The sequence below is a fragment of the Heteronotia binoei genome, chromosome 16 (genome assembly GCF_032191835.1).
Source record: "Heteronotia binoei isolate CCM8104 ecotype False Entrance Well chromosome 16, APGP_CSIRO_Hbin_v1, whole genome shotgun sequence".
NCBI lineage: Eukaryota > Metazoa > Chordata > Lepidosauria > Squamata > Gekkonidae > Heteronotia > Heteronotia binoei.
In genome coordinates this window covers 18,706,212-18,733,426 of record NC_083238.1, presented here as the reverse complement: position 1 = coordinate 18,733,426, position 27,215 = coordinate 18,706,212, and the positions used below count along the sequence as shown (strand labels likewise).

Genomic DNA, 27,215 nt, shown 5'->3' with positions numbered 1-27,215 from the left:
TTACAGGTTGGACTACTGTAACTCGCTGTATGCAGGCTTGCCCTTGAGGTTGATCCAGAAACGTCAACTGGTGCAAAATGCGGCAGTGCGGCTCCTAATTGGATTGCCTATACGGGCAAACAGTCGACCAATGCTGTATGCACTGCACTGGTTACCGGTTGAGTACCGGATCCATTTCAGGGTTTTAGTATTGATATTCAAAGCCTTACGCTGCCTGGGACCAACGTACCTGAGGGACCGCCTCTCCCATATGAGTCTCGAAGGACGTTGTGATCGGCCAACCAACACCTTTGGTCATCCCTGGCCCTAAGGATATCCGACTTGCCTCGACTAGGGGCAGGGCCTTTTCGGCTCCGGCCCCAACCTGGTGGAATCAGGTCCTGGTGGAGGTGCAGGCCCTGCCAGATTTGTTACCCTTCTGCAGGGCCTGCAAGATAGAGCTGTTCCACCAGGCATTTAGTTGAGGCAGGTGGGCGTCCTCTACTCTGTTGCCTATATCATCGGCTACCCCCCCCCCCACCACAGTGATCTATCATTTGAATGTTTATATTCAGGCCACTGAATGATTACACCTAAAGTTGCACTATGTGCCGCCCGCCTCTGCTATTTAATGTTGATGTAATGCTGTTGTTTTAAATTGTATTTATTGATTTTATTATATGTGACTGGTTTTTATCGGAATGTGATCCGCCCTGAGCCCGTCTGGGAATGGGCGGAATATGTGAACCAAATAAAGAAATAAATTTATTTCTACAGCTTTAAAAACGATTTACTGAACGCTGTAAACACAGTTTTAAGGTTGGCCTGAGTACAGTATAGTATTGTTAAATGTACTTAGTCCTACAGTTTGGGCAGGCATTTTAAAAGTATTTAAAAGGTTTATTTTGAAGTATAAAACCTAAGGAATCTAAATAAAGACAGGTTGCTTACCTGTAACTGTAGATCTTCGAGTGGTCATCTGTGCATTCACACTCATGGGATAGTGCGCCTGTGCCGATCCCCGAATCGGTATCTGAAAAAGCCCAGGATTTTTTCGCGCTTGGCGCCAGCGAGCATGTGCAGGCAACCCACTGCGCATGCCCACCGGCGCCCGCGCGGCAATCCCGCCAGTTCCTCCCTGACCGCTGAAAGCCCCTTACTGGGAAGAGACCGTCAGCAGTGGGGAAGGAGGGCGGGTAGTGTGAATGCACAGATGACCACTCGAAGATCTACAGTTACAGGTAAGCAACCTGTCTATCTTCTTCGTGGTCTCTGTGCATCACACTCATGGGAGATTAGCAAGCAAAGCATACCTGGAGGAGGGAAGACGGTCAGCCTGAAGAAACAGTTTGCAGCACCGCAGCTCCCAACCGAGTCCTCTGCTGAGCATGCACATCCAGCGCGTAGTGCTTCATGAAGGCATGCGGAGAAGACCAGGTAGCCGCCTTGCAGACATCGGAAAGGGACACACCCTTCAGGAACGCCACCGACGTGGCCATCGCCCTTGTGGAGTGTCCACGAACAGGTCCAGGTAAAGGCTTCTTTGCCAACAAATAACAAAGTTTAATAGTCTCAGTAAGCCACTTGGAAAGTCTTTGAGACGAAATTTTGGACCCTAACTTGGGGGCAGAGTAGGAGACAAAAAGCTGGTTGTCCTTACGAAAACCCCGTGAACGGTTCAAATAAAACAGGAGGGCACGCTTAACGTCTAACGCATGCAGCCTGCGTTCCTCCTCCGAGGAAGGACTAGGGTAAAAAGTGGGCAACCAAACTTCTAAGTTCAGGTGAAACTGGGAGACCACTTTCGGGAGAAAGGTAATGTCCGGAGCCAGAGAGACCCCAGCCTCCCTAAAGGCAAGGTATGGATAGTCACAGCGCATCGCCGTGAGCTCCCCCGCACGACGTGCCAAGGTGATGGCAACTAAAAATGCAGTCTTCCAGGACAAAAGCTGCAGGGAACACGTTGCCATGGGTTCAAAAGGGCGACGAGTCAACTTGTCCAGAACCAAAGTTAAGTCCCACAATTGTGGAGGGGATCTGGAAGGTGGGTGAAGGCGGAATAGCCCCTTCATGAATCTCTTGGACTGCGGGTGAGCAAAAACGGAGTAACCCTCAACTGAACCATGAAAAGCAGAAATAGCTGCTATATAGACCTTGATGGAGGAGAATACCAGCCCCTCATCCACCAAAGACAAAAGAAACTCAAAAACTGCCGAGAGCCCAACAGAGTCAGGTGACATCGGGGAGGCAGCCACAAAGTTACTAAACTTCTTCCACTTCCTCTCGTAAGAGGCACGGGTAGAAGGTTTCCTGCTGCTTTGGAGCACCTGCTGGACCCTGGTAGAAAAGTCTAGCGGTCGATGAACCAAGCTGTCAACTTCAGGTGCGGCACGTTGTGATGGAGCACGTGTCCGCCCTGAGCCGACAACAGGTCCGGTTCTGACGGAAACTGGTAAAAGATCCCCCTCGACTGCTGGAGCAGGATCGAGAACCAGCTCTGACGGGGCCACCACGGAGTCACCAGAATGCAACGTGGCTTCTCCTGCACCAGCTTGTGGACCACCCTCGTCAGCAGAGGTAAGGGCGGGAACATGTACAGGAACCGACCCTCCCACCGGAGTAGAAGTCCATCTCCCAAGGAAGCCGGATCCGCACCTCCCCTGGCACAGAACAAGGGGCACTTCGTGTTCTGTGCTGTGGCGAAAACATCCAGCTGTGGGTAACCCCAACGCTGGAACACCGGCTCTAGGAACTTCCAATGCAGTTCCCATTCGTGTGGGGAAGCTCCACCTCTGCTGAGAGAGTCCGCCTGTATGTTGAGGACCCCCGGCAGATGGGTAGCCTTTACAAAAATGTCCCACTGGAGACACTCCTCCCAAAGATCTACTGCCAACGAGCATAGTCTGCGAGACACTGTCCCCCCTGTCTGTTTATATAACACAGGGCAGTGGTGTTGTCCGTTAGCAGTGCCACCGTCTTTCCCGCTAACAGTGGACGGAAAGATCGAAGGGCAAAGTGAACCGCCAGCAGTTCCAGATAATTTATATGGCACCGGCTCAGCGTCGGTGGCCATTTGCCTCCCACACACAGGTCCTCCAGGTGAGCTCCCCACCCCCACATGGAAGCATCGGTAGCGATGGTCACCGAAGGGATAGGCAGATGGAAAGGGGCTCCCTGACAGATGTTGCTCTCCGATCCCCACCATTGCAGTGATTGGAGAGTCCCTGGTGGGATGGTGAATCTCTTTCGAGGTGAGTCTCTGAGGGGGCGAAAATGCTGCAAGAACCACAGCTGTAGACCTCTCATATGCAGTCTTGCAAAACGTAGCATGCTTGTCGCCGCCGCCATCAGCCCCAGCATCCGCTGGAGCTGCTGGGCTGTGCCCCACTGTCGCCTTTGGAGAAGCTGCACCAAAGAAATGATGTCCCGTGCCCTCTGAGAGGGAAGGAACGCTCTGTGCTGGTCTGTGTCCAACAGAGCCCTTATGAATTGAACTGTCTTTGATGGGGTGAGATGGGACTTCTCCATGTTGACCTGTAGCCCCAGGATATCTAGAAGCCGCAGAGTGATGGCAATGTGAGATGACAGGCTCTCCCTCGACTTCGCCACAAGAAGCCAGCCGTCGATGTACGGGAAAACAATGACTCCCTGAAGACGAAGGTGAGCAGCCACCACACTCATCAGCTTCGTGAATACCCGAGGAGCGGTAGACAGTCCAAACGGCAGGGCCCTGAACTAGAAGTGCCGAGCACCCACTGCAAATCTTAGAAATCGCCTGAACGCAGGATGAATGCTGACATGAAAATACGCGTCCTTGAGGTCCAAGGTCGCCATCCAGTCTCCCTGATTGACGAGGGGCAGGATTGTTTGCAGTGTAGCCATTATGAACTTCTGGTACAGAATGAATTTGTTCAGACTCCGAAGGTCCATGATAGGCCTCAAGCCCCCGTCCCTTTTGGGGACCAGAAAGTAGCGGGAGTAGAAACCTCCCGTCCTGGCCTCCGGTGGAACTAACTCTATGGCTTGTTTCTGTAGGAGGTTGTCCACCTCCGCCAGCAGAGGTGGGGAAGGGGGAGTGGTGACTACCACGGACTGGTTTGGGGTCTGAACAAACTCTATTTTGTAGCCCTCTTTTACGATGGACAGAGCCCACCTGTCTGTGGAGATCAACTCCCAGGCAGGCAGGAAAGGGCGTAGACGAATGGGAGAGCCGACAGTGGGAGCGATGACGTGTGCTTGCAGGAAGTCAAACCCCCTGCTTCTGTGGCCGAGCCCCCTTAGACTTGTTGGAAGGCTGGCCCCTGTAACGGTTCCTGCCGTTACCGGAGTAGGACGGTCGTTCAGGCTGTTGAGAACGAGTATGCCACTGCTCCGGGGAGAACTTTTGGTAAGGTTTTTTGGACCAGGGTTTGGGCCATTGCTTGGATTTAGAGGACTTGGAGGACGACTGGACACCCAGGTTCCTAGACATCTTGACACTCTTGTCAAACTCTTGCAGCGCCGTGTCAGTTGTAGTGCTGAAGAGTCCATCACCCTCAAAGGGTAAGTCCTCAATAAAAGTCTTGGTTTCCTGGTGCAGTGCGGTGGACCTGAGCCAAGAGTGCCGCCGAATGCAGACCGCAGAAGTAATAGCCTTGGCTGAAGCTTCCACCATATGTTTCGCTGCGGCTAGCTGCTGCCTGGCCACAACGAGACCCTCCTTTTGCAGCTTCATTGCCGCTGCCTTCTTGTCCTCACTTAAAGAAGAGAGGAAGGGGGAGAGCTGTTCCCACACTGCATACTGGTATCTAGCCATGCATACAGCATAGTTAGATACCTTAATGCCGAGTGCCCCCGCTGAATAGACCTTGCGGCCCATTACATCAATCTTCCTGCACTCCTTGTCCGGCGGGGAAGAATGAACCTTCCTAGCCTTCGATGAGGATGAGACCACCACCGAGTTCGGACGCGGGTGGGTAAATAGGAATTCGGCCCCTGCCTCCTGGACCCTGTACATGTGGTCCAGCCGTTTGGAAGAGACCGGTGTCGAAGAAGGCTTCTTCCAAGGTTCCTTGATGGCCTGAAGGATCACCTTGGTAACCGGCAGGGCCACTGCAGTGGACGTGTTCCTTTGCATGATGTCAAACACGTTGTCATCCACCACAGGCTCCGGCTGAGTCACAGGCAGTCTGAGGGTGGCAGCAATTCGCCTCACGAGGTCCCCGTAAGACTTTAGATCCTCCGACGGCGAAATCGGAAGATCCTCCGCCGTTTGAGGACCCGGTGAGGGTTCCAACTCCGGATCTTCAGTTTCCGACTCCGATGACGAGGAGTCTCGCTGAGTAGAATGCTCCGAGAGCATCGGGGTCGATTCTCGCGGTGGAAGATGAATCAACGGTGGTCTTAGCGGGGTTTCGACCGGAACCAGCTGACGATCGGGGGGAACCGACACCGATGCCGACGCTTTCCGGGATTGATGCGAAACCCTCGACATCGAAGAAAACTCCGATGCTCGCTCCCAGTCTGGGTATTCGTCCGGGTACCATCGACAGGATTCATACCTGGAGTAGGGAGGCTGCCACCTGCGCTGTTCCCATGGTGGTATCGGGAAACGCTGGGGAGCAGGAAATCGCTCTCGCCTTTGTCGGGGCTTGAACGGCGGATCTATGACCGGTGCCGAAGCGTCCACCTCCGACGCCGAATCACTGATCGACCGCCGACGGGAGCCCGAAGATGAAGACCGCTGAGTAAGGTCGATCTCTGGCTCCTGCTCCGACGCCGACAGCCGACGGACTGATGGGCTTCGAATCGGAGAGACCCGCGCCGACTTCGATGGGTTTGCCGACGTCGATGCACCGCCCGACGGGGAAGGAGTGCGGGGTCGCTTGCGCTTCTCCTTCGACTTCGCCTTCTTAGGAGCTCGGGTCCCCGAGTCCTCTCGGCGTTTCTTAGCGGGCGTATCCGAGCCCTCGTGGGAACGGTTTGTAGCGCCACGCTCCACCGGCAGTTCTAAAGTCGATATTGGAGCGGCATCGGCCGATGCAAGCTCCTGTGCCGGGGTGTCGGTCGACTTCGGTGCCGATGACTCCATCGGTCGACGAGGCTGAAGCGCCGATTCAATCAGTGCCGCCGATAATCGAGCCGCGCGGTTCTTTCTGGTTTGTTTAGAGAACCAAAGGCAATGCGGACACGACTCTACCCTGTGCGTCTCTCCAAGGCACAGCAAGCAAAGGGAATGGCCGTCCGGAGGGGCGATTTTCTTGCCACAAGCACGGCAGCGCTTGAAAAACCCCCAGCGACTTTCCATAAGCAGCCGCCCGAGAAAAAACTCTCAGCTAAAAACCGCCCGAGAGAAAAAATGGGGGAAAGCGGAAAGCGGAGTACCCCGAGGGGCAGACCGCCAGACAAACGGAAAAACGCTTTCCCCCCCCCCCCACTATCTAACTATACACTAATAACTAACTAACTAACTATTTACACAGTGAAAACGGGATAGAACGAGAGAAAAGAAACTCTCACCGACCGGGAAAGCAGAAAGTGAACCTCTCTAGCGCAGCGGTCAGAAAGGAACTGGCGGGATTGCCACGCGGGCGCCGGTGGGCATGCGCAGTGGGTCACCTGCGCATGCTCGCTGGCGCCAAGCGCGAAAAAATCCCGGGCTTTTTCAGATACCGATTCGGGGATCGGCGCAGGTGCACTATCCCATGAGTGTGATGCACAGAGACCACGAAGAAGATCAGACAAACTCCTCATGTTACAGTTTAGAAGCAGATTAGTACTGGCAAACTGGGGGGCATTTAGAAAGAAAAGTTATCTATTTTTGTTCAGAATTTGATTCCAGTTCATAAGTTTGGCACACGTACACAGAGTCTCAGGGTTTGAGGAATTTTGTTACATATTACTAGGGTATAAACTATTAAGTTTATGGTTATGCTGCAATATTATGTGATTTAAAGCATCCAGTCTTCTGATATGATTTGCTGGACCAATGCACATGTCATTTTCACACTTGGGAGTATCAACTACATAATTAACACATTTATTCACTCAGTACGGTACTTACAAATTGCAGGTCATTTAGAAAATACCATAGTAATCAACAATATTTTGGAGGAAATGAGTTAAGAGGGGGGGGAAAGTTATGTTGTGTGCATAACTGGCCATGCATGCCAGGATTTTCACAGTCTAAGCTGAAGAATTTCAGGAGTTTGTATGTGTGTGTGTAATGGCACTACTTATAATACATCCAAACATTACAAACTGGCCATACTGGTATACCAGCATACTAACACAGCACAAGCATTAACTTCAATGGATTCAAAAAGTTATAACTCTGCTTCGAAAAACAGTGTAAACAAAGTACATTATACATTGTGATAACCACTAAATACAGGCTGAAAGACTTCTTCTTTGCCTATGGCTCATCATGGTAGCTACGACAAAATACGTGCATAAACTGTCATCTAGTCACCAAGTCCAGCATTAAAAAAAAAAGGTAGTCCCCTGAGCCTGCTTCGGCGGGGAGGGCGGGATATAAATAAAATATTATTATTATATTATTATTCCTGATCTGTGCCATCCCTACTGTGCCATTTAATGAGGAACTGTTAACACTGTGGTTGCTAATTTTTCATCTGAGCCTCACTGAGTAGGAGAGGATGGGGCTATATGTCCAATAAATAAATAAAATAAAAGTACGCAGCTTGGTTCTCACATTTTAAATTCATGGAACTTAAAAGAAGAGATGCTGAAAATTTCACAATGAATGTGGTCAACTGTCAACGTATTTAAAGATGTCACTCAGATATGAGCCGATCAACTAGTTCATGCCAAATGGCCACAAATTCCTGCCGAGTAGGCTAGAGACATGCAGTTTTAAAATGAATGATGGGAATTCAGAGGTCATGTCAACAGACTGTTAGAACATTAGTGTGCAAATCTGCAATACTGCTTTAAATAAAATCATCAAGAGCTGACTGGTGGCATGGAAGGTAAAATGGTGGCCTCAGATGCAGAGAAAGCTGACAGTGCCATATTGCACTGTTAAAAAGGAAAACAGTGAAGTAATCTGCCGAGCAGCCAAGAACATGTCAACAAATAGTTGAACCCATCAACAAAAAATCAGCTCACTGTTCATGAACTGGTGCGTGCTTGAGTAAAGCTACACACACATACGTGAAAAACAAGGAAAGAAACCCCAATATGGCAAAAACTGAAAGTCTGTATTATACAGAAATTTTTAAAAGAACTTTAAAAACAAACAATAACTATTTAAAAAACAAAACAAGGTAATTATCGCTAAAGTTACTTCATGGCCAAGAAGCATAAACTTTAATAAACGCAACTTCACGTGTGGAATTTTCATTAAACTGTTTTTCTAAGAACATCCCTAATATTTTCCCATTAATGCAACAGAACAAGTAAACTGAGTACAACCTGCAATTGAAAGCAATAGCAAACCGTCCTCCCAGAACAATCTCAGCTGCGCTGAAGCACAGAAAACGATTTCTTTTTTATTGGCTCCATCTAATGGTTAATTCTGATTTTACAAGGTGCTTCTACATTTTTCTGCAAACTTTTATATCTTTTCAATTATCGCGCAAAATATGATTCTAGCACTATGCCAACAGTTTCTAAATCTACCTTCGTTTTAATTAAAAAAAAACAGTTAAAGCTATTAACGAAGAAACAACAAATAACACAGATCGGTTGGCGCCACAGAAGCGTGGCAGCTGGAGTGAGGAGAATCAACCACACAGCCCCTTTTCTGGCCTGCCAACTGCCCTGCTGCCTCTCACAACCCCTTTTCTGCTTCCTTCTCTTACACCCAGCTTACTTATTGGGCTGGTGGGGTTAGCCTCTGCCCCCCACCTGGATTTGGAGGATTTTCTTTACTGAAGGGGGAGGGCCAAGGTTACCCTTTCCTTTACCCTTTGATTCCCTTGGCAGAGCCACTGTCCATTACTAAGTAAAGTGTATGGCTCAGTCACCAAGTCCAAGGTGTACACTTTAAGACAGTGTGAGAAAGTTTATCAACAAATGCTTCAGGTTCCCCGCCCTCTGAAACCCAGGACAAGACCTCCTTGGTCATAGCACCAAAACTCTGGAACTCTTTCTCCTGGGAGACTCACCTGTCCTCTTCTGTTACCATTTTTCACTAGCAGATGAAGATTTTTTTTTGCATTGGGCGTTCCCTCACTGATCCTCCTTCTTACCCTGTCTTTTTAATTATTGCTTTTATGGTGTTCTGACAGAAGACTATAAGATAGCACACTGAGACTGATTGATGTATTGATATATTGATATATTAGTTAGGGTTTATAGAATCTTTCGGGCTCAAGTGCCGTGTTCTACTGGAGAAAGTTTTCCTTCCAGACATTTCGTTCTCGGCTGCGGAGAACATCCTCAGTGGCGTTGCAGCCGGAGCAGGCGCTCTGACCTTCTTGGCTGCTGTGCATTGAGTGAGGCTGGAGAGCTGCTATTTCTAGGCTGGAGGGGGTGTGGTGAAAGGGCAATAGGTTTGTGGATGTGCCCATTGTTTGGTGTGGCTTCCTGGAAGGGTAGTGATAAGGAAACTGGCTGTTGAATGTGACCATTGTTCTGTGTTAATTGCTGGGAGGGTTGGAAGGGGTGTGAAGATAAGATATATTAGTTGTTAAGATATTAGTTGATAAGATATATTGGTTGTTTTAATTATGTAAATTATTATTGTATTTTAATTCTTGAATTTTATTGTTAGAATTTTTATGTTGTGAGCCGCCCTGAGCCCGCTTTGGTGAGGTAAGGCGGGATATAAATCAAATGAAATGAAAAAAAGTGTGTGTGTGTGTGTATGTATATTAGCTGTGGTTTTGTTTTAATAAGGCATATTTTTGTTAGTTTTAATTTTTTTTCTAATTAGGTACAGTTTTGAATCTGTTAGTTGCCACGGTGACCCCGATGAAGGCAGTGACGTGGGGTACAAATCTTGTAAATAAATAAAGTAATTAAATAAAATACAAAAAATACCTTCCTCGCCCACAACAGACACCCTGTGAGGTGGGTGAGGCTGAGAGGGCTCTCCCAGCAGCTGCCCTTTCAAGGACAACCTCTGCCAGAGCTATGGTTGACCCAAGGCCATGCTAGCAGGTGCAAGTGGAGGAGTGGGGAATCAAACCCGGTTCTCCCAGATAAGAGTCCGCACACTTAACCACTACACCAAACTGGCTCTTTAAAAAGGTAAGGCTACCAACAAAGACAAGTTTCCTAATACATTCTCATTCTCCTTGTCTAGCAAGCTGGCAGGGGGACACACCTCCCAGTGGTAGCAGCTGTCTATCTTACCAGCCCCAGAAATGTGCATGCAGGGCCTTGGGGAGGGAGGGTTTTATTTGATATCCTCAGATCCCTGCCTGATTCAGGATTGGTTGCCTGTGGACAAAACACCATATGGCTCCCCTGCTTCACATGGCCCTAGCTTTTGGCCCGTAAGATTATCATCATTAAGATCTGTGTAATTATCTTCATTAAGATCTGTGTTTTAGTCCAGTTATGGAGCCAAATATAGGACATTTTAACGCTGCACCCTGGTTTTTTTATTAATTTTATCTGATGTTTTAATACTGTATGACTTTTTTTGTTTGCAATTTGATATGTCCTGAGCCCATTCTTGGGGTGGGCGGGTTATAAATTGAAACCTGCATTCCAGCAGATCTCAATCCTGTTAAGGCAACAGGGGCAGATTGTATCAATGTAGGGCCTATTCAAAAATCTCCCTTACAAAACAATTGTAGGTATTAGGGTTTGTAGAATCTTTCGGGATCAAGTGCCGTGTTCTACTGGAGAAAGTTTTCCTTCCAGACGTTTCGTTCTCAGCTGCGGAGAACATCCTCAGTGGCGTTGCAGCCAGAGCAGGCGCTCAGACCTTCTTGGCTGCTGTGCATTGAGTGGGGCCAGGGCTGCTGGAAGGGTAGTGATAAGGAAACTGGCTGCTGAATGTGACATTCAAAGCCAGTTTCCTTATCACTACCCTTCCAGGAAGCCCCACCAAACAATGGGCACATCCACAAACTAATTGCCCTTTCATCACACCCCCTCCAGCCTAGAAATAGCAGCTCTCCAGCAGCCCTTGCCCCACTCAATGCACAGCAGCCAAGAAGGTCTGAGCGCCTGCTCCGGCTGCAACGCCACTGAGGATGTTCTCTGCAGCCGAGAACGAAACGTCTGGAAGGAAAACTTTCTCCAGTAGAACACGGCACTTGATCCCGAAAGATTCTACAAACCCTAATTATGTTACCAGCCGTGAAAACCTGAAATCTTTGATAATTGTAGGTATAATGTTCAGTCTTGACAACAAAAAAAGCTCTGCAAAATCATGGGATGGTAAGATAGTACATATTTATTTGCTTATTTATTTTAGTAAATTTCTATTCCGCCCATTCCTCATAGGGCTCAGGGCGGAGTACAACATATAATAAAACAATAAAATACAATAAAAACATTTTAAACCATGCAACTCAACAGCACTCAGATTACCATGACATCACATATTGCCCAGCCTAGCCATCTTACATCATGATATCTCATAGGGATGGCAGTTTTTATTCCAGTTCCTAGCACAGATGACAGTGCTGGCTGGGGAGGCCAAAAAGATCAAGAATAGACTCCTGCAGCCTCAGCTAAAAGCCACATGGAACAGCTCCATTTTATGGGCCCTACGGAGGCTAATAAGCCAGGTAAGGCCTGGATCTCAATAGGGAGCTGATTCTACCAGGTTAGGGCCAGGACTGAAAAAGCCCCGGCCCTAGTTGAGGCGAGGCGGGCGTCTCTTGGGTTGGGGATGGCCAACAGGTGTTGGGAGGCTGAACGTAACGACCTCTTGGACATATATGGAAAGAGACGGTCCCGCAGGTTTGTTGGTCCCAGGCTGTGTAAAGCTTTAAATGTTAGCACTAGAAGCTTGAAGCGGATCCGATACTTGATGGACAGCCAGTGCAGATTGCGGAGCACCGGCTGAATGCCTACCCATAAAGGTGGTGCGGTCAGCAGGTGAGCCGCCACATTCTGCACCCGCTGCAGTTTCCAGATCAGTCTCAAGGATAAGCCAGCGTAGAGCGAGTTACATTAATCTAGTCTGGAAGTGACCATTGCATGGATCACTGTAGCCAGGTCCTGGGGGGATAGATATGGTGCTAGCTGCCTGATCTGCTGAAGATAACAAAAGGCAGACCTGGCAACCATCGTGATCTGGGCCTCGATGGAAAGGGAGGCATCCAAGGTCACTCCTAGGCTCCTCACCTTTTGGGCTGGCACCAATGTGGCACTGTCCAAAGCTGGGAGAAGAAGAAGAAGATATTGGATTTATATCCTGCCCTCCACTCTGAAGAGTCTCAGAGCGGCTCACAATCTCCTTTCCCTTCCCCCCCCCACAACAGACACCCTGTGAGGTGGGTGGGGCCGGAGAGGGCTCTTACAGCAGCTGCCCTTTCAAGGACAACCTCTGCCAGAGCTATGGCTGACCCAAGGCCATGCTAGCAGGTGCAAGTGGAGGAGTGGGGAATCAAACCCGGTTCTCCCAGATAAGAGTCCGCACACTTAACCACTACACCAAACTGGCTCTCTGATGCCCATACCCACCCCACCCTGACTCAGGTACAGGACCTCCGTCTTAGCTAGATTCAGCTTCAGCCGGCTCTGTTGTAATCACTCAGCCACGGCTCCCAATGTCTTGGACAACTGATCAGGGGCAGCGACTGGCCGGCCACTCATCAACACATAGAGCTGGGTGTCATAAGCGTAGTGGTGGCAATCCAGCCCAAAACCTCGGGCAATCTGGGCAAAGGGTCGCATATAGATGTTAAATAATATTGGCGAGAGAATGGCTCCCTGTGGCACTCCACATATAAGTGGATGCAGTAAGGATGTCTGATCGCCAAGCACCACCCTTTGTCCCCATCCCCGGAGAAAGGAGGAAACCACTGTAAGGCCACCCCCTGAACTCTGGCGACAGCGAGACGGTGGGTCATAAGGTCGTAATCGACTGTGTAAAATGCTGCTGACAGATCAAGAAGTAACAGCAGCGCTGACCCGCCCTGATATAGATGCCGTCATAAGTCATCTGTGAGAGTGACTAGGACAGTCTCCGTCCCATGGCCCAGGTGAAAGCCGGACTGGAATGAGTCCAAGGTAGATGTCTCATCCAGGAAAACCTGCAACTGCTCTGCCACCACTTTCTCAACTACCTTACCCAGAAATGGTAAATTCGAAACTGGGCAGTAGTTGGCCAAAACCCCAGGGTCTAATGACGTTTTTTTTTTTTCAAAAGTGGACAAAACACTGCCTCCTTCAATTTCTCTGGGAAGGTCCCTGTTGAAAGGGACAAGTTGACAATATCACCCAGAGAATCCCTGATACCATCCCGACTGGCTTTCACCAGCCAAGATGGACAGGGATCCAGGGGGCAAGTGGTAGGCTTCACTGCAGCCAGGATCCTGTCCACATCCTCCAGTAAGAGCTTGCTGAAGCAATCCAATATAGGACCAGAAGATGGCCAAGGGGTTTCCAGTTCGAGTTCTGTATCAACCATGGTGGGTAGGTCCTGGCGGAGAGTCAGGATTTTATCTGTGAAATATGTTGCAAAAGCCTCAGAACCAATATCCAATTCTCTACCATTTTGATTGCCTGATAGCAAGACTGTTAATGATCGAATTACTCTAAAAAGTTGGACTGGGCGTGACTTCAAAGACTCTATGGAGGCCGCATAGAACTCTTTCTTAATGGACTTCATAGCCCCTTCATAGACCTTCATAAACATTCTATAAGAGGTTCTTGACTCTTCATCACGAGCACGTCACCACACTTGCTCTACCTGTCTAAGTTGCGGTTTCATCCTGAGCAGCTCCATGGTATACCGCAGCTTTGGTGGTGTACAAAGAGGGCGCCGCAGAGAGATGTCATCGATGGCAGTGGAGAACCAGGAGCACCAGTCCTCCACTAACTCATTCAATGACCCGCCAGGGGGCATCGGATCCTGCAGGGCCTCCTAAAACCGCTCTGGGTCCATTTGGCTCCGTGGACGAGCATAAATCCGCTCACCGCCTAAACAGGAGGGAAGTTTCAGGTCTAACCGGGCTTTCAGGGCATAATGATTTGAACACGGAACTGGCTCCGCCGCTACCAGATCTGGTAATACACCTGCCCCAAAGATCAAATCCAGCGTGTGACCGGCCTGATGCGTGGGAGCCGATACAAATTGGCTGAGTCCTAGTGTCTAAATGGACGACACCAGGTTCTGTGCCTGCTGAGATGCTGCATCATCAACATGGATGTTGAAATCCCCCAGAACTTATAGCCTGGGGAAGTCCAATGCCCAGGTGGACACAGCATCCAGCAGGGCAGGCAGGCTTTCTGGTGGCGCAGTAAGTGGTCGCTACACCACCCAGATTGCCAAACTCTCCTTAGCTTCCCACACTAGGCTGACACACTCAATGCCGGCAATGTTTGGGGCAGAAAGCACCCCGAAAGAAAAAGAATCCCGGACAAACACAGCAACTCCCCCCCACACCCATTTGCCTGAGACTGGTGGAGGACAGAGAGCCCGGGCAGGGTAAGCTGGTTCAAGGCAACAGTGTCGCCTTCCTGCACCCAGGTTTCTGTCATACAAGCCAGGCCCACCTGCTGCTCCACGAGAAAATCTCGCAGAGCAGCTATCTTATTATTGATGGACCTGGCTTAATCAACACCAGTGTCGGAGATAGGATCCCGAGCATTTCCATATAGGTGGTAACCTGATCTACTTTAATGTTATCTCTATGATCATCCTTGGAATTAGAAATATATGATCATTGCTTTCTTTCACAAAGTCACGCACACACAGCCATTCCAGATAGATTTATATGCTTGTGATCTAAACACAATATGCGTATGTCCATGTATACAGTCTCTCTTCAAAGAAGAGACACTTCACACTTCCTCTCCTCACTCATTAGGTTAGATGTACCCAGATAGAGGTCATGTTTATGTGATATAAGGAATTAATACCCTTGACTACAAAGTGGAGTCAAATCAACCCAACAAGGAGGGAGGAAATGGACATAAATTTGTTTCCAAGCTTTTAGAACAATGTTCCATGTATCAGTCAACGTTAAAGAGATAAGTTGCTCTCTGGGGTCTCCAACAATCATTGCTTGCGAGTTTTTGTAAACTGCAGTGTTTATGTTGATGGTGTTGGAAGTCATCTTTACCCCTAGTTACATTGCGTAAGCATACACAGTGAAGTCGATAGAATTGTACTTGATTATTTTTTCTCCTTGTTGTGATTTTGTCCCTGAACTGCCAAAGGGAGATAATGAAGCATAGATAATTTTTCCCTTTGCATCTGGTAACATGCTCAATAAAACCACCAAGGCTTAAAAAAAATATTCTATGGCTTACTTTGGTGTCTATTCATACCCCATACTAGGTTAATAAAGTACATGATGCTTAGTTAACAAAGTGAGAGCAAGTGTTTGGGAAGATTAACTTTCCAGGACGACATTAAGGTAGGGTCAAAAGATCACAGGGATGTGAAAAATGACAGGCACAAGCTTGGACAGAGGCCTTCTTACCAAACTTCAGTTTAAAAGGAGGTTCTGGATCAACGGCTTGAATCTGACAGCTTCAGACAAGCAATATTTGAATACGATTAATAAAAGTAAATTTAGTTTCCTGCTGCATTTGAATAAATACCTCGGCATCAAATTCCCAAAGTTGATTTCCTCTCATGTGGTGGCACTTTAACATAATCACAGGGCCATTGAGCCTGGAGACATCCAAGCATAAATCATCTGTGCGAATCTCCATGTCAGCGGTGTATGAAAATACCTGGAAGAGATAAATCGTTACGTCAAAAATACCGCTATAATGATTCTTTCAATCAAAATAACATTTTAAAAAGATATGGAACACATAAACCACTATGCTAGTCCTTTCACACTTCATGCAGCGGCATAGTCTTGGCCAGTGAAAGGCACTGTAGTAAGGCTATGGTTGCTACACAGAAGTAGGCAGTGGCACCTTTAAATGGTTCACGCTTTGAAAACCATATATGTGTGTTACTACAATGCCTTTCACTGGCAGATGATAGCTATCTAGCTATCTAGGTAAGTAGATTTCAAGGAATGAGACATTCAGAAGCAGTTTGCCACTGCCTGCTTCTGTGTAGTAACTCTGGATTTCCATCTAAATACTCTCCAGGTCAAGGCATAATAAGGTGTACTACTGATTAATTCTCACACAAACATCTTTCTCTGGGGAACATAAGAACATAAGAGAAGCCATGTTGGATCAGGCCAATGGCCCATCAAGTCCAACACTCTATGTCACATAAGAACATAAGAGAAGCCATGTTGGATCAGGCCAATGGCTCCTCCAGTCCAACACTCTGTGTCTCTTAAGAACATAAGAGAAGCCATGCTGGATCAGGCCAATGGCCCATCAAGTCCAACACTCTATGTCACATAAGAACATAAGAGAAGCCATGTTGGATCAGGCCAATGGCTCCTCCAGTCCAACACTCTGTGTCTCTTAAGAACATAAGAGAAGCCATGTTGGATCAGGCCAATGGTCCATCCAGTCCAACACTCTGTGTCACATAAGAACATAAGAGAAGCCATGTTGGATCAGGCCAATGGCTCCTCCAGTCCAACACTCTGTGTCTCTTAAGAACATAAGAGAAGCCATGTTGGATCAGGCCAATGGCTCCTCCAGTCCAACACTCTGTGTCGCATAAGAACATAAGAGAAGCCATGTTGAATCAGCCCAATGGTCCATCCAGTCCAACACTCTGTGTCACAGAAGAACATAAGAGAAGCCATGTTGGATCAGGCCAATGGCCCATCCAGTCCAACACTCTGTGTCACATAAGAGAAGTCATGTTGGATCAGGCCAACGGCCCATCCAGTCCAACACTCTGTGTCACACAGTGGCCAACATACACACACACACACACACACTGTGGCTAATAGCCACTGATGGACCTCTGCTCCATATTTTTATCTAACCCCCTCTTGAAGCTGGCTATGCCTGTAGCTGCCACCGCCTCCTGTGGCAGTGAATTCCACATGTTAATCACTCTTTGGGTGAAGAAGTACCTCCTTTTATCTGTTCTAACCCGACTGCTCAGCAATTTCATTGAATGCCCACGAGTTCTTGTATTGTGAGAAAGGGAGAAATACAGTTTCCTTCTTATTGGGAAACAATAAATGCCTTTTTGCTCTCCTTCTTTGGGATGAGGAACATAGACAGTATATTGTGCTAGCACCAAAAGGTTATGAGAGAGCCTAGGAAGAGAGAGCCTCTAAGGAATATGAGGTCTAGTTGCTAGGGGGAAAGTGACCAAGTTGTTCATCACTGAAGGGCACTATTGCAGGTTTCAAAACCTAAAAATCTATTACTTGTTTTCAGCATAACATGGTTTTTCAGGCAGTTTACAAAATAAAAACCATACAAACACTACATGTGTACGTACATGTATATTGTAGTGTTTTAACTATAACACAAAAGTGAAACATCTCAGAGGAAGCATGTAGTCATGTGGCTCATTTGGCAGAGAATAACATTTTCTTGTGCCTGAACGCCAGTATAATACACTTCAGCAAGGCATCTGTATCAAAATGTGAGGTGTTAGGTTATTAATGCACTCTGAATAGCCCTCCCTGGCAATCAATGAGAGAATCCCATTATAGCAATCTACCCTGAAAGTTGACAAATGGAATGACAAATCTGGCATAAACTTCTAAATTCATGCTGCGGGATTTGCACCAAACGAATATGATTAAAAGTAGGGATGGGGCATGAACTCAACAAAAGTAGGGATGGTCACGAACTCCATTCTATCTTATGGGCCCACAGGATAGAATGGAAGGATTGGGCCACTGCTGTGGCGCAATGCTACAGAAGGGGTATTAAACTTTAAACCCCTTCTCAGTGGTCACACCACAGCGGAGGCCGGATCTCTCAATTCTATCCTATGGATCCACAGGATAGAATGGAGAGATCTGGACACAGTGATCCCAGAGAAGTGTGTGTGTGTATGGGTGCAAGTCATTAGCTTTGCCTAGGGTGCCAAAGGGTCTATGGCTGGTCCCAGGAGCAATAGAGAGACTGTGGGCTGGAGAATTATAGGAGTTTCATTTTAGTCCCTCCCCTTCCCTCCCTTAGTCATGCAGCTGCTGCAGGCCAGCTAGAGAAAGGAAGGGTGGCATTTAAATGCCTTTTCCTCCCTCCCCCAGTCATGTGGCTGCTGTCTAATGTCCCCAGCTGATCTGCCACAGTAGGCTGGTTGGGGAAGGGAGTAGGAGGTAGAATGAGTCAGTTTCACTCTCATACGAACATAAGAAACACCATGTTGGATCAGGCCAACGGCCCATCCAGTCCAACACTCTGTGTCAGACATTGGCCAAAAAAACACCAAGTGCCATCAGGAGGTTCACAGGAGGCTAGAAGCCCTTCCACTTTGCCACCCCCCCCCCCCACCCCAAGCACCAAGAATATAGAGCATCACTGCCCCCAGACACTTCCAATAATATGCTGTGGCTAATAGCCACTGATAGACCTCTGCTCCCTATTTTTATCCAAGCTGAGGGGAGTGAAACTGAACCACTCTCCCTTTCCTTTGTTTTCCCACAGTCAGCAGCTATGGAGAGCCAGCTGTGGAAGGGTAAGGGAGAGCTGGTCAGTTTCAGTCCACTGAAATTGACTATGTCCAAGGGAAAGGGAGTTCCAAAGCCATTTAAATGCACCCGGAGCTCACTGGGGACTGGATGAACCAACGAACCACAAAATGGTTCAGGCAATCAAATGAACCACGAACCAAAATGAAACACTGGTTTGGGCAATCAAATCAATCAACACAAACCATCATTTCCTTGGTTCATGCCCATCCCTAGTATTTAACTCTGTTTTAATGATGTGTTTTGTGAGGCTGATTTTAATGCTTTTAAAATGTGATTTTTATCATGTATGTGTTAAATTGTTAGCTGACTTAGTGGCCTTTATGAAGGGAGAAATTTAAAATTTGAAAATAAATTAAAATGAACAGTTTTCATAATGGATGGAAGTAAGCACTTGGTACTGAGGAGGGCTGGTGCTACTTAAATTTGTTCACAAATGATCTAGAATTGGAGGGGAGCAGTTTAGTAGCCAAAGTGGCAAATGACACAAAATTATTTAGGATGGTGAAAACCAAAGCCAACTTCGAAGAGCTCAAGGAGGCTTTCCACAAATTTCATGAGCGGGCAAGAATATGGCAAATGAAGTTTAATGTTCGTATAAGGTGATACATATTGGAACAAAAAATCCCAACTTTGAGTGTACTTTAATGGGGTTTGAACGCTGAGATTGAGAGGCAAAAGATCCTGAGGTCATAGTGGACAGCTCACTGAAAATGTCAACCCAGCGTGCCACAGCAGTGAAAAAGGCAAATTTCATGGTGGGGATCATTAGGAAGGAATTAAAGATAAAACAGACAATATTATAAAACAGACAATATAGATGGTGTAGCCTCGTTTGGAATACTGTTAGCAGTTTTGGTCACCATAGCTCAAAGAAGACATTGCAGAGCTGGAAAAAGCACAGAAGAGGGCATTCAAGATGATCAAAGGTTTGAAGTGCCTTTCCTATGAAGAAAAGTTGAGGAGTCTGAGACGTTACAGTTTAGAAATGATATAGGTTTATAAAACTGTGCATGTCATAGAGTAGACAGACAAAAAACCCTATTTCTCTCTTTCCCAAAGCACTAGAATTTTGGTGCATTGAATTAAGTTAAAAATGGGCAGTAGATTCAGGATAGACAAAAGGAAATACTTTGACAAGTGATTAAAATCTGAAATTTGATGTCAGAGGATGTATTGATGGCCAGAGGCATAGACAGATTCATAGTGGATAGGTCTATCAGCGGTGCCTAGCTGTAATGGTCATCAGAAAAACTCCCCAAACAAGAATTGTATAATAAAAATGCATGCCTCTTACTACACAATTTTGGTTTTGGATGAACATTTACACTGTAGAGATTTTCTGTATTTTTCTTTTAAAATATAAGAATTTTAGTATTTGGTTCTCTTGTAACCCACAGAATTAAGCTTTGACACAATTTTTGAATTCTGAAAATTGGCCTTTGAGAAAACTGTGATAATATGAATATACAAAGTAATTCAAAATGAAAATGCAGCGACCCTGGAGCGTCCTCCATATTTGGAATCAAGCATTATTCCATCATGATTCACTGGTAACAATTCAGTGTGAAATGGGCAGCAGCAAATAAATTCGCTTGGAAGAGCAAGATGTCTAGCAGTGTCCTAGCACCAAGCATCATGTGGTAACAAAGATCTTATGTGCAGGCCCGGCACTGAGATTTCCAGCACCCCAGGCTGAAATGTGCCCCCCGCCCCCTCCTTTTTTCCCTTTCTAACAAACGTTCACACACGCAGCCCGACGACGTCATGATGATGTCATCAGGCTGTGCCCGGCGCTTACGGGCCCCCTATTCTCGGCCCTCTCTCGCTTTGAAGCAGGAGAGAGCCAGGCACCCCCCCACACACATACCTTGCCGAGGCTTGCAAAGCCTCTGCAGGAGCGGGTGCCCTCCCCCCTTCCCTTTAAGGTGCTGCTTTGCAGCGCCATGCTCTGTTGCTCACCCCCCAGGCTGATCCTTACCCCATCCCTGCTGTGGCGCTGCAAGCCAGGCCGCACTCTTCCCCCCTCTGCCGCCGAGGCTGGTTTCCTGTCCTTACCAGCTTCAATGTGGCTGTGCGGGGCTTCTAAGCCTTTGAAGGGCCCGCGGGAGGAGAGTTCGCTCCCCCTTGTGGCAGGTGTTAATTAGGATGGAAAATAAAATTGGCCGTTGATTAATAAAGGATCGGAATCAAACTGATTAGGCCAAGGGAAGAAGAAGAAGAAGATATTGGATTTATATCCCGCCCTTCACTCCAAAGAGACTCAGAGCGGCTCACAATCTCCTTTATCTCCCTCCCCCACAACAGACACCCTGTGAGGTGGGTGGGGCTGGAGAGGGCTCTCACCACAGCTGCCCTTTCAAGGACAACCTCTGCCAGAGCTATGGCTGACCCAAGGCCATTCCAGCAGGTGCAAGTGGAGGAGTGGGGAATCAAACCTGGTTCTCCCAGATAAGAGTCCGCACACTTAACCACTACACCAAGCTGGGGAAGCTTGCATAAAGGCAGCTTAAAAGCATATTTAGCAGTGTAAAATCTTCCTGTTGTGTTGCCTAAGACTGGCCTTGCTTGGAAAGTCCCAAGCAAACTCAGGAAGCATGAGTGTGGTTAGCTAGCAAACTGATATTATGACAGCCTCTGGCCTGATCTGTCACTGAACCAACCACTAATTGCATATTGCAGGGGTCTTCCTGCTACATTCTCCTTCCTAGAACGAGAAGTGAGGGGGAGTGAACTCTCCTATCGCGGGACCTTCAAAGGCTTAGAAGCTGCCCACAGCCACATTAAAGCTGATAAGGACCAGCCTAGGCTCAACGGTGGGGGGGCCGGCCCGGGCTGAGTGCAGCGCGGCACTGGCTTCCAGCGCTGCAAAGGGAGCAAGGAGGGCGGTGGCAGCGGGGGAGGGGGGCAACCGCAGCCGATCCTGCCAGAGGGAGGGAGGCGCCCCTGTGGGAGCCAGCGCCCTAGGCCGTCGCCTAGTTCGCCGACTCCCACGCGCCAGCCCTGCTTATGTGGATCTTATGCGGAAAGGTGGGGGTCACTGGCCAGAAAAAGCTGAAGGCTCTTGGTATAAAGCAACCTACTTTGGGTGCTGTTTTAATTATTTACAAGACTCCCAATTATTCTAAGTTCACCTCTCAATGGATTTAACGCATTCTAATCAAAGCTACAAGGAAAGTGCTTTCTTCTAATCGTTCAAGGCGACCTTTCGCCAATTAATTGTTGAAAGCAGCCTTTGGCAAAGCATGCGACTTGAACCTGATCGCATTAGCAATTAGAAAATACATGCAAATCATACTAAGTTACCAATTAGGGTGCCTCGGAAGGGAAAAAAAAATATTAAAGGCAGAGTTAAATATGCTTTATTTCTTCTTATTCCAATCTTTAGTTAGAATACCTTAGAGTTTTCCGCAAACACTTTGTGCATATGCTCAAACTAAGGTGGCTAGGTCAACCAGTAGGGGGACCTTACTGGGTAGTGGAGGCTCTAACTGATACCACACTGTTGCCACTTCCTGTGTCCCCCTCTTAAATTACAGAGTTTTGCCCAAATGCCAGAGCATCCCTGGCAATCCCCAGACATATGCTGATGTCCCCCCCATTTTGGTACCTTCCTCCCCTACCAGCCAGCTGAGTGGCAGTGGGGAGTGCTTGCTAGGGGCAAGGGATCCCCCATTCCCAGCAGGGGCCAGGCAACCCTTGCCCAAACACAAAATGCACATTTGCAAAATGAAAGGCCTTTTGAATATTGTAGAAGAAATACTAAAGATTGTCTCATGTATTAGACCTTCAGGATATTCTTTTATTCTGCTTCCCAGTTACAAAGTAGAGAAAGAAGTACTTTTTCTCCCTTTCTCACAATACAAGAACTCGTGGGCATTCGATGAAATTGCTGAGCAGTCGGGTTAAAACAGATAAAAAGAAGTACTTCTTCACCCAAAGGGTGATTAACATGTGGAATTCACTGCCACAGGAGGTGGTGGCGGCCACAAGCATAGCCACCTTCAAGAGGGGTTTAGATAAAAATATGGAGCAGAGGTCCATCAGTGGCTATTAGCCACAGTGTGTGTGTGTGTGTGTGTGTATATATATATATATATATATATATAAATTTTTTGCCGCTGTGTGACACCGAGTGTTGGACTGGATGGGCCATTGGCCTGATCTAACATGGCTTCTCTTATGTTCTTATGGGCTCTGAGCAGAAGACAAACGGGCAAAGAGATAGGGCTAAACATGAGAGGTGCATTCTTCCAAGCATCCTATATTTTTATCTGTGTGAGCACAATGGGGAGAGGAAGCTGAAATGAGCTCTACTGAGCACTCTTGGCTTTGCCCACACACAAGTACTGTGCCTGTAGTGTGAATGGATGAACTCCAAGGTATTTCCCCTACTATTTCTGCATTTATCTTTCTTTCCTTCATAATCCCTCTTGCACCATTAGCCTACGCTGAATTTGCTATGCTGTCATTGCTAATATTATTCCTTTTGATGTAGGAATAATTGACTTGTGCATATACACAGCATGTTAATATCAGTCCAGTCTGAAGAAGATATTGGAGAAGATATTGGATTTATATCCCACCCTCCACTCCGAAGAGTCTCAGAGCGGCTCACAATCTCCTTTCCCTTCCCCCCCACAACAGACACCCTGTGAGGTAGATGAAGATATTGGATTTATATCCCGCCCTCCACTCCGAAGAGTCTCAGAGCGGCTCACAATCTCCTTTACCTTCCTCCCCCACAACAGACACCCTGTGAGGTAGATGAAGATATTGGATTTATATCCCGCCCTCCACTCCGAAGAGTCTCAGAACGGCTCAGAATCTCCTTTACCTTCCTCCCCCACAACAGACACCCTGTGAGGTAGATGAAGATATTGGATTTATATCCCGCCCTCCACTCCGAAGAGTCTCAGAGCGGCTCACAATCTCCTTTCCCTTCCTCCCCCACAACAGACACCCTGTGAGGTAGATGAAGATATTGGATTTATATCCCGCCCTCCACTCCGAAGAGTCTCAGAGTGGCTCACAATCTCCTTTCCCTTCCTCCCCCACAACAGACACCCTGTGAGGTAGATGAAGATATTGGATTTATATTCCGCCCTCCACTCCGAAGAGTCTCAGAGCGGCTCACAATCTCCTTTCCCTTCCTCCCCCACAACAGACACCCTGTGAGGTGGGTGGGGCTGGAGAGGGCTCTCACAGCAGCTGTCCTTTCAAGGACAATCTCTGCCAGAGCTATGGCTGACCCAAGGCCATCTCAGCAGCTGCAAGTGGAGGAGGGGGGAATCAAACCCGGTTCTCCCAGATAAGAGTCCACACACTTAACCACTACACCAAACTGGCTCTACACCAAACTACAGCAGTATGCAATGTTTTACTTGATTTTTCACATCATCTGATAGAGAAAATTCCGAAGTTCAAGAATTTTTCAGTTGCTAAGGAGGCCCAGTGGCAGGTGCTCCATTTCCTTCAATAAAAGCAGAACTGACCAAAAGTTACTTCTGGACACTGAACCTGCTATCCACCAGGCTTCTTGGAGCCACCACACTGTTGAAGATTAATTGTTCAGAGGGTGATTATAAAGGCCAAAGCATTTAAGTTCATTACACTTACAAGAGAAACTGAACAAACAAGGTCCATGTAAGATTTCAAAATATAAAAGGAAGAAGCCAACAGAGAAGCTTTTACATTTTTTTTTATTTACATGCTTTTATTCCTAGGTTTGCCTTGTGCAGACTATGGAGCAGTAAAGGCATACATGCCCTTCTGAAGGTCAACGAAAAGGATTAAAACTGGCAAACGCTGAAACTGACTAGGCAGGTCAAGTTCACAAAAGCCGCAAGAGTCAAGGCAGTACAATCTTCTAGCAAGTTTCAAGCTCTCCGCAGCTCTAAACAAATCACTGTCTTAAAAAGTATATGTGCCAGATTTACTTCAGTTTGAAGCCACTGAAGTAAACAGGCTTAAGGCAGGAGTAATTCTAGTCAGGATTCCACTATTAAACTAATCATTTTTTTAGATCACACAGTTTCAAACCAGCTACCTTGATTCATTTCTGGAACTCACACAAGCAAAAATCACAGCCACAAACCTATGTCAAGTTTAGGGTACCCCTTAGGCTTCCCAATCCCCAGGTCCCAGCGGGGGATCCCCTGGTTTTACAGGCTTCCCCCCTCCCCCAGCCAGCTGGCCGCCGGGGGAAGCCCCACCCCCCACAGCCATTATGCACCTCCAGGAACGATTCCCATAGGGAATGATGGGGAATTGATCCGCGGGTGTCAGGGGCTCTGGGGGGTCTGTTTTTTGAGGTAGAGGTGCCAAATTTTCCATATAGCATCTAGTGCCTCTCCCCAAAATACCTCCTAAGTTTCAAAAGGATTGGACCAGGGGGTCCAATTTTATGAGCCCCAAAAGAAGGTACCCCTATCCTTCATTATTTTCTATGGAAGGAAGGCATTCTAAAAGGTGTGCTGTCCCTTTAAATGTGATGGCCAGAACTCCCTTGGAGTTCAATTATGCTTGTCACACCCTTGCTCCTGGCTCCACCCCAAAGTCTCCTGGCTCCACCCCCAAAGTCCCCAGATATTTCTTGAATTGGACTTGGCAACCCTAGTACCCCTCTTAGGTTCGTAACGCAATTTGGTTATGTGTGTTAGCTGAAATAAAATTCACTTCCTTTTAAATAGCACCCACGTGAGCATTCTGATGCAGGTGGGAATATGTTTCTTATCATGAAAGGAAAAGATAATCAAGGAAACTTGGGATCTGTAGCAGGAGCAAATGATACACATGCCAATTCCAAAATTAAAGACATAGTCTATAAATAATCAGGAGGCCAACAGACAAGACAAGGCACAATGGGAGACTTATGACATGGGGAAAATCCAACCAGTCCTAGTATAAGGAAAGAGGAGAACAAATTGCTCACTGTCTTCAACTGAAGCCAGGATGGTGCAATTATCTTAAATTACCAGGCAAGGAGATTTATATATAACGTTGGAAAAAAGCTCCTCTACTTAATCTCCAAAGAAGCATTAGCAACAGGAGAAGTAAGGCTCTGGAGTCTCCTGCCTTGGATACTAATATTACAGGAATGCTTTCAACAGCTGGAGAAGATATCCCATATGGTCTCTTTCAGACTCATGGTCCCATCCTGTTAGGAATTCACAGAAAACTCACGGACATTTTGAAAAGCAATCCTAAACACAGAGAGAACTTAACTTCTGTCCTGCTTCATTTCAAAAGTTTATCGTGGGTTAACAATATTTAACTAACAGTACAGCAAATTAAATCTGTTGAACTACAACAACATCTTTACTGAATGCCCTCTAACTCAATTTCCTGTGTGGTACTTTACGCTGCCTCTTAGAAATATTAAGTACATCTGAAAGCTGGTGTGGTGCAGTGGTCAAGAGTGCAGGACTGGGACCCGAAATGACCATGTTCAAATCCCTCCCTCAGCCATGAAAGCCCTTCAGGTGGCTTTGGGCTAACTGACCCTCACAAGGTTTTTTGTTGTGTTAGAGGAATGATATGAAATTGTAATGAACGAGGGTTTTTTTTACCTGGTTTCCTCCCATGCCATGACAGTTGAATATCCCAACCTTTTCATTTTCTTTGCGCCCCATGTTATCCAAGCACTGATTGGTCTCAACGTTTCTGATCTGAGGGAAATAAATAAACACAGCCAGGAAAACCAAATTATAAAAAACGTTTAAAGATTTAGTAAAACAAAAAACAGTAATAAATGGACTGACTGAAAGACTTAATTGAGGACACTTTATGCTGCCCTCTCCAGAGGCCTCCTCAAAGTGACTTACAAATAAAAGCACCGTAAGTTACCAACAGACGAAAAACGTTTTCTTTTTTAAAAAAATGCCATTTAAAAACCAAACGGTTAAAAAACCCCAAGATTGTACACAGTCCTGAAATGACTGAAATTAACATGTCTCCATATGTTTAAGACTGTAATGTACTGAGTGACGAGACGTGTTGAAGGCAACATGCTTTATTAGCGAGTACATCACAAGGCAAGGCAACGCGGGCCGGGTCCCGATTATATACATAACCCGGAACAACCCTCAGTCTGGCCAGGTCCAATCCTGGCCAGTTAAACTTCCCGCCACAGATTTTGATTGGCGGAGCTACATTTGTGGACCAGTGCACTCCGTAGCGTCTGCTGTGTTGTAATTTCGGGACTGAAATGCAAGACACAACAAAGACCATCACGTCCAGACACAAGTAAAGATTTGCTGCGGGAAAATGAGTTTGTAACCACAGATGTAGGCTAATCTTAATATGACGTTTGCAAAGCTAATTCTGTTAACTTCAGTAACAGTGATGCAAGATATGAGATCACTCCCTTGAAGAACTCCCGTAAGCCAGAGGCATCAAACTTGCAGTAGACTCCCCTATGTATGGGTCATCTTCTTCAAAAGGAAACTGGCCAAGTCCAAAATCTCAGGAAAGTGTGGTGTCACCCAGAAACCATCTTACCAACGGGGAGAGCAAGTGAGATGAAACACTAATCTACAGCCGCAATGCCCTTAATGAGAGACAAGA

The 27,215-nt window shown here is 47.0% G+C and overlaps 1 protein-coding gene across 2 annotated transcripts in view; it reads right to left on the bottom strand.

Moving 5' to 3' along the window:
• The window catches only part of GALNT13 (polypeptide N-acetylgalactosaminyltransferase 13), a 370,357-nt gene that overhangs the window by 24,382 nt on the left and 318,760 nt on the right, over window positions 1-27,215 (bottom strand). For both annotated transcript variants that reach the window (XM_060257257.1, XM_060257256.1), the window contains exons 10-11: window positions 26,219-26,317; window positions 15,664-15,798 (exon numbers count right to left, since the gene is read on the bottom strand). In XM_060257257.1, the coding sequence (XP_060113240.1) occupies window positions 15,664-15,798; window positions 26,219-26,317 (234 nt within the window). The remainder of the gene's footprint in view (window positions 1-15,663; window positions 15,799-26,218; window positions 26,318-27,215) is intronic.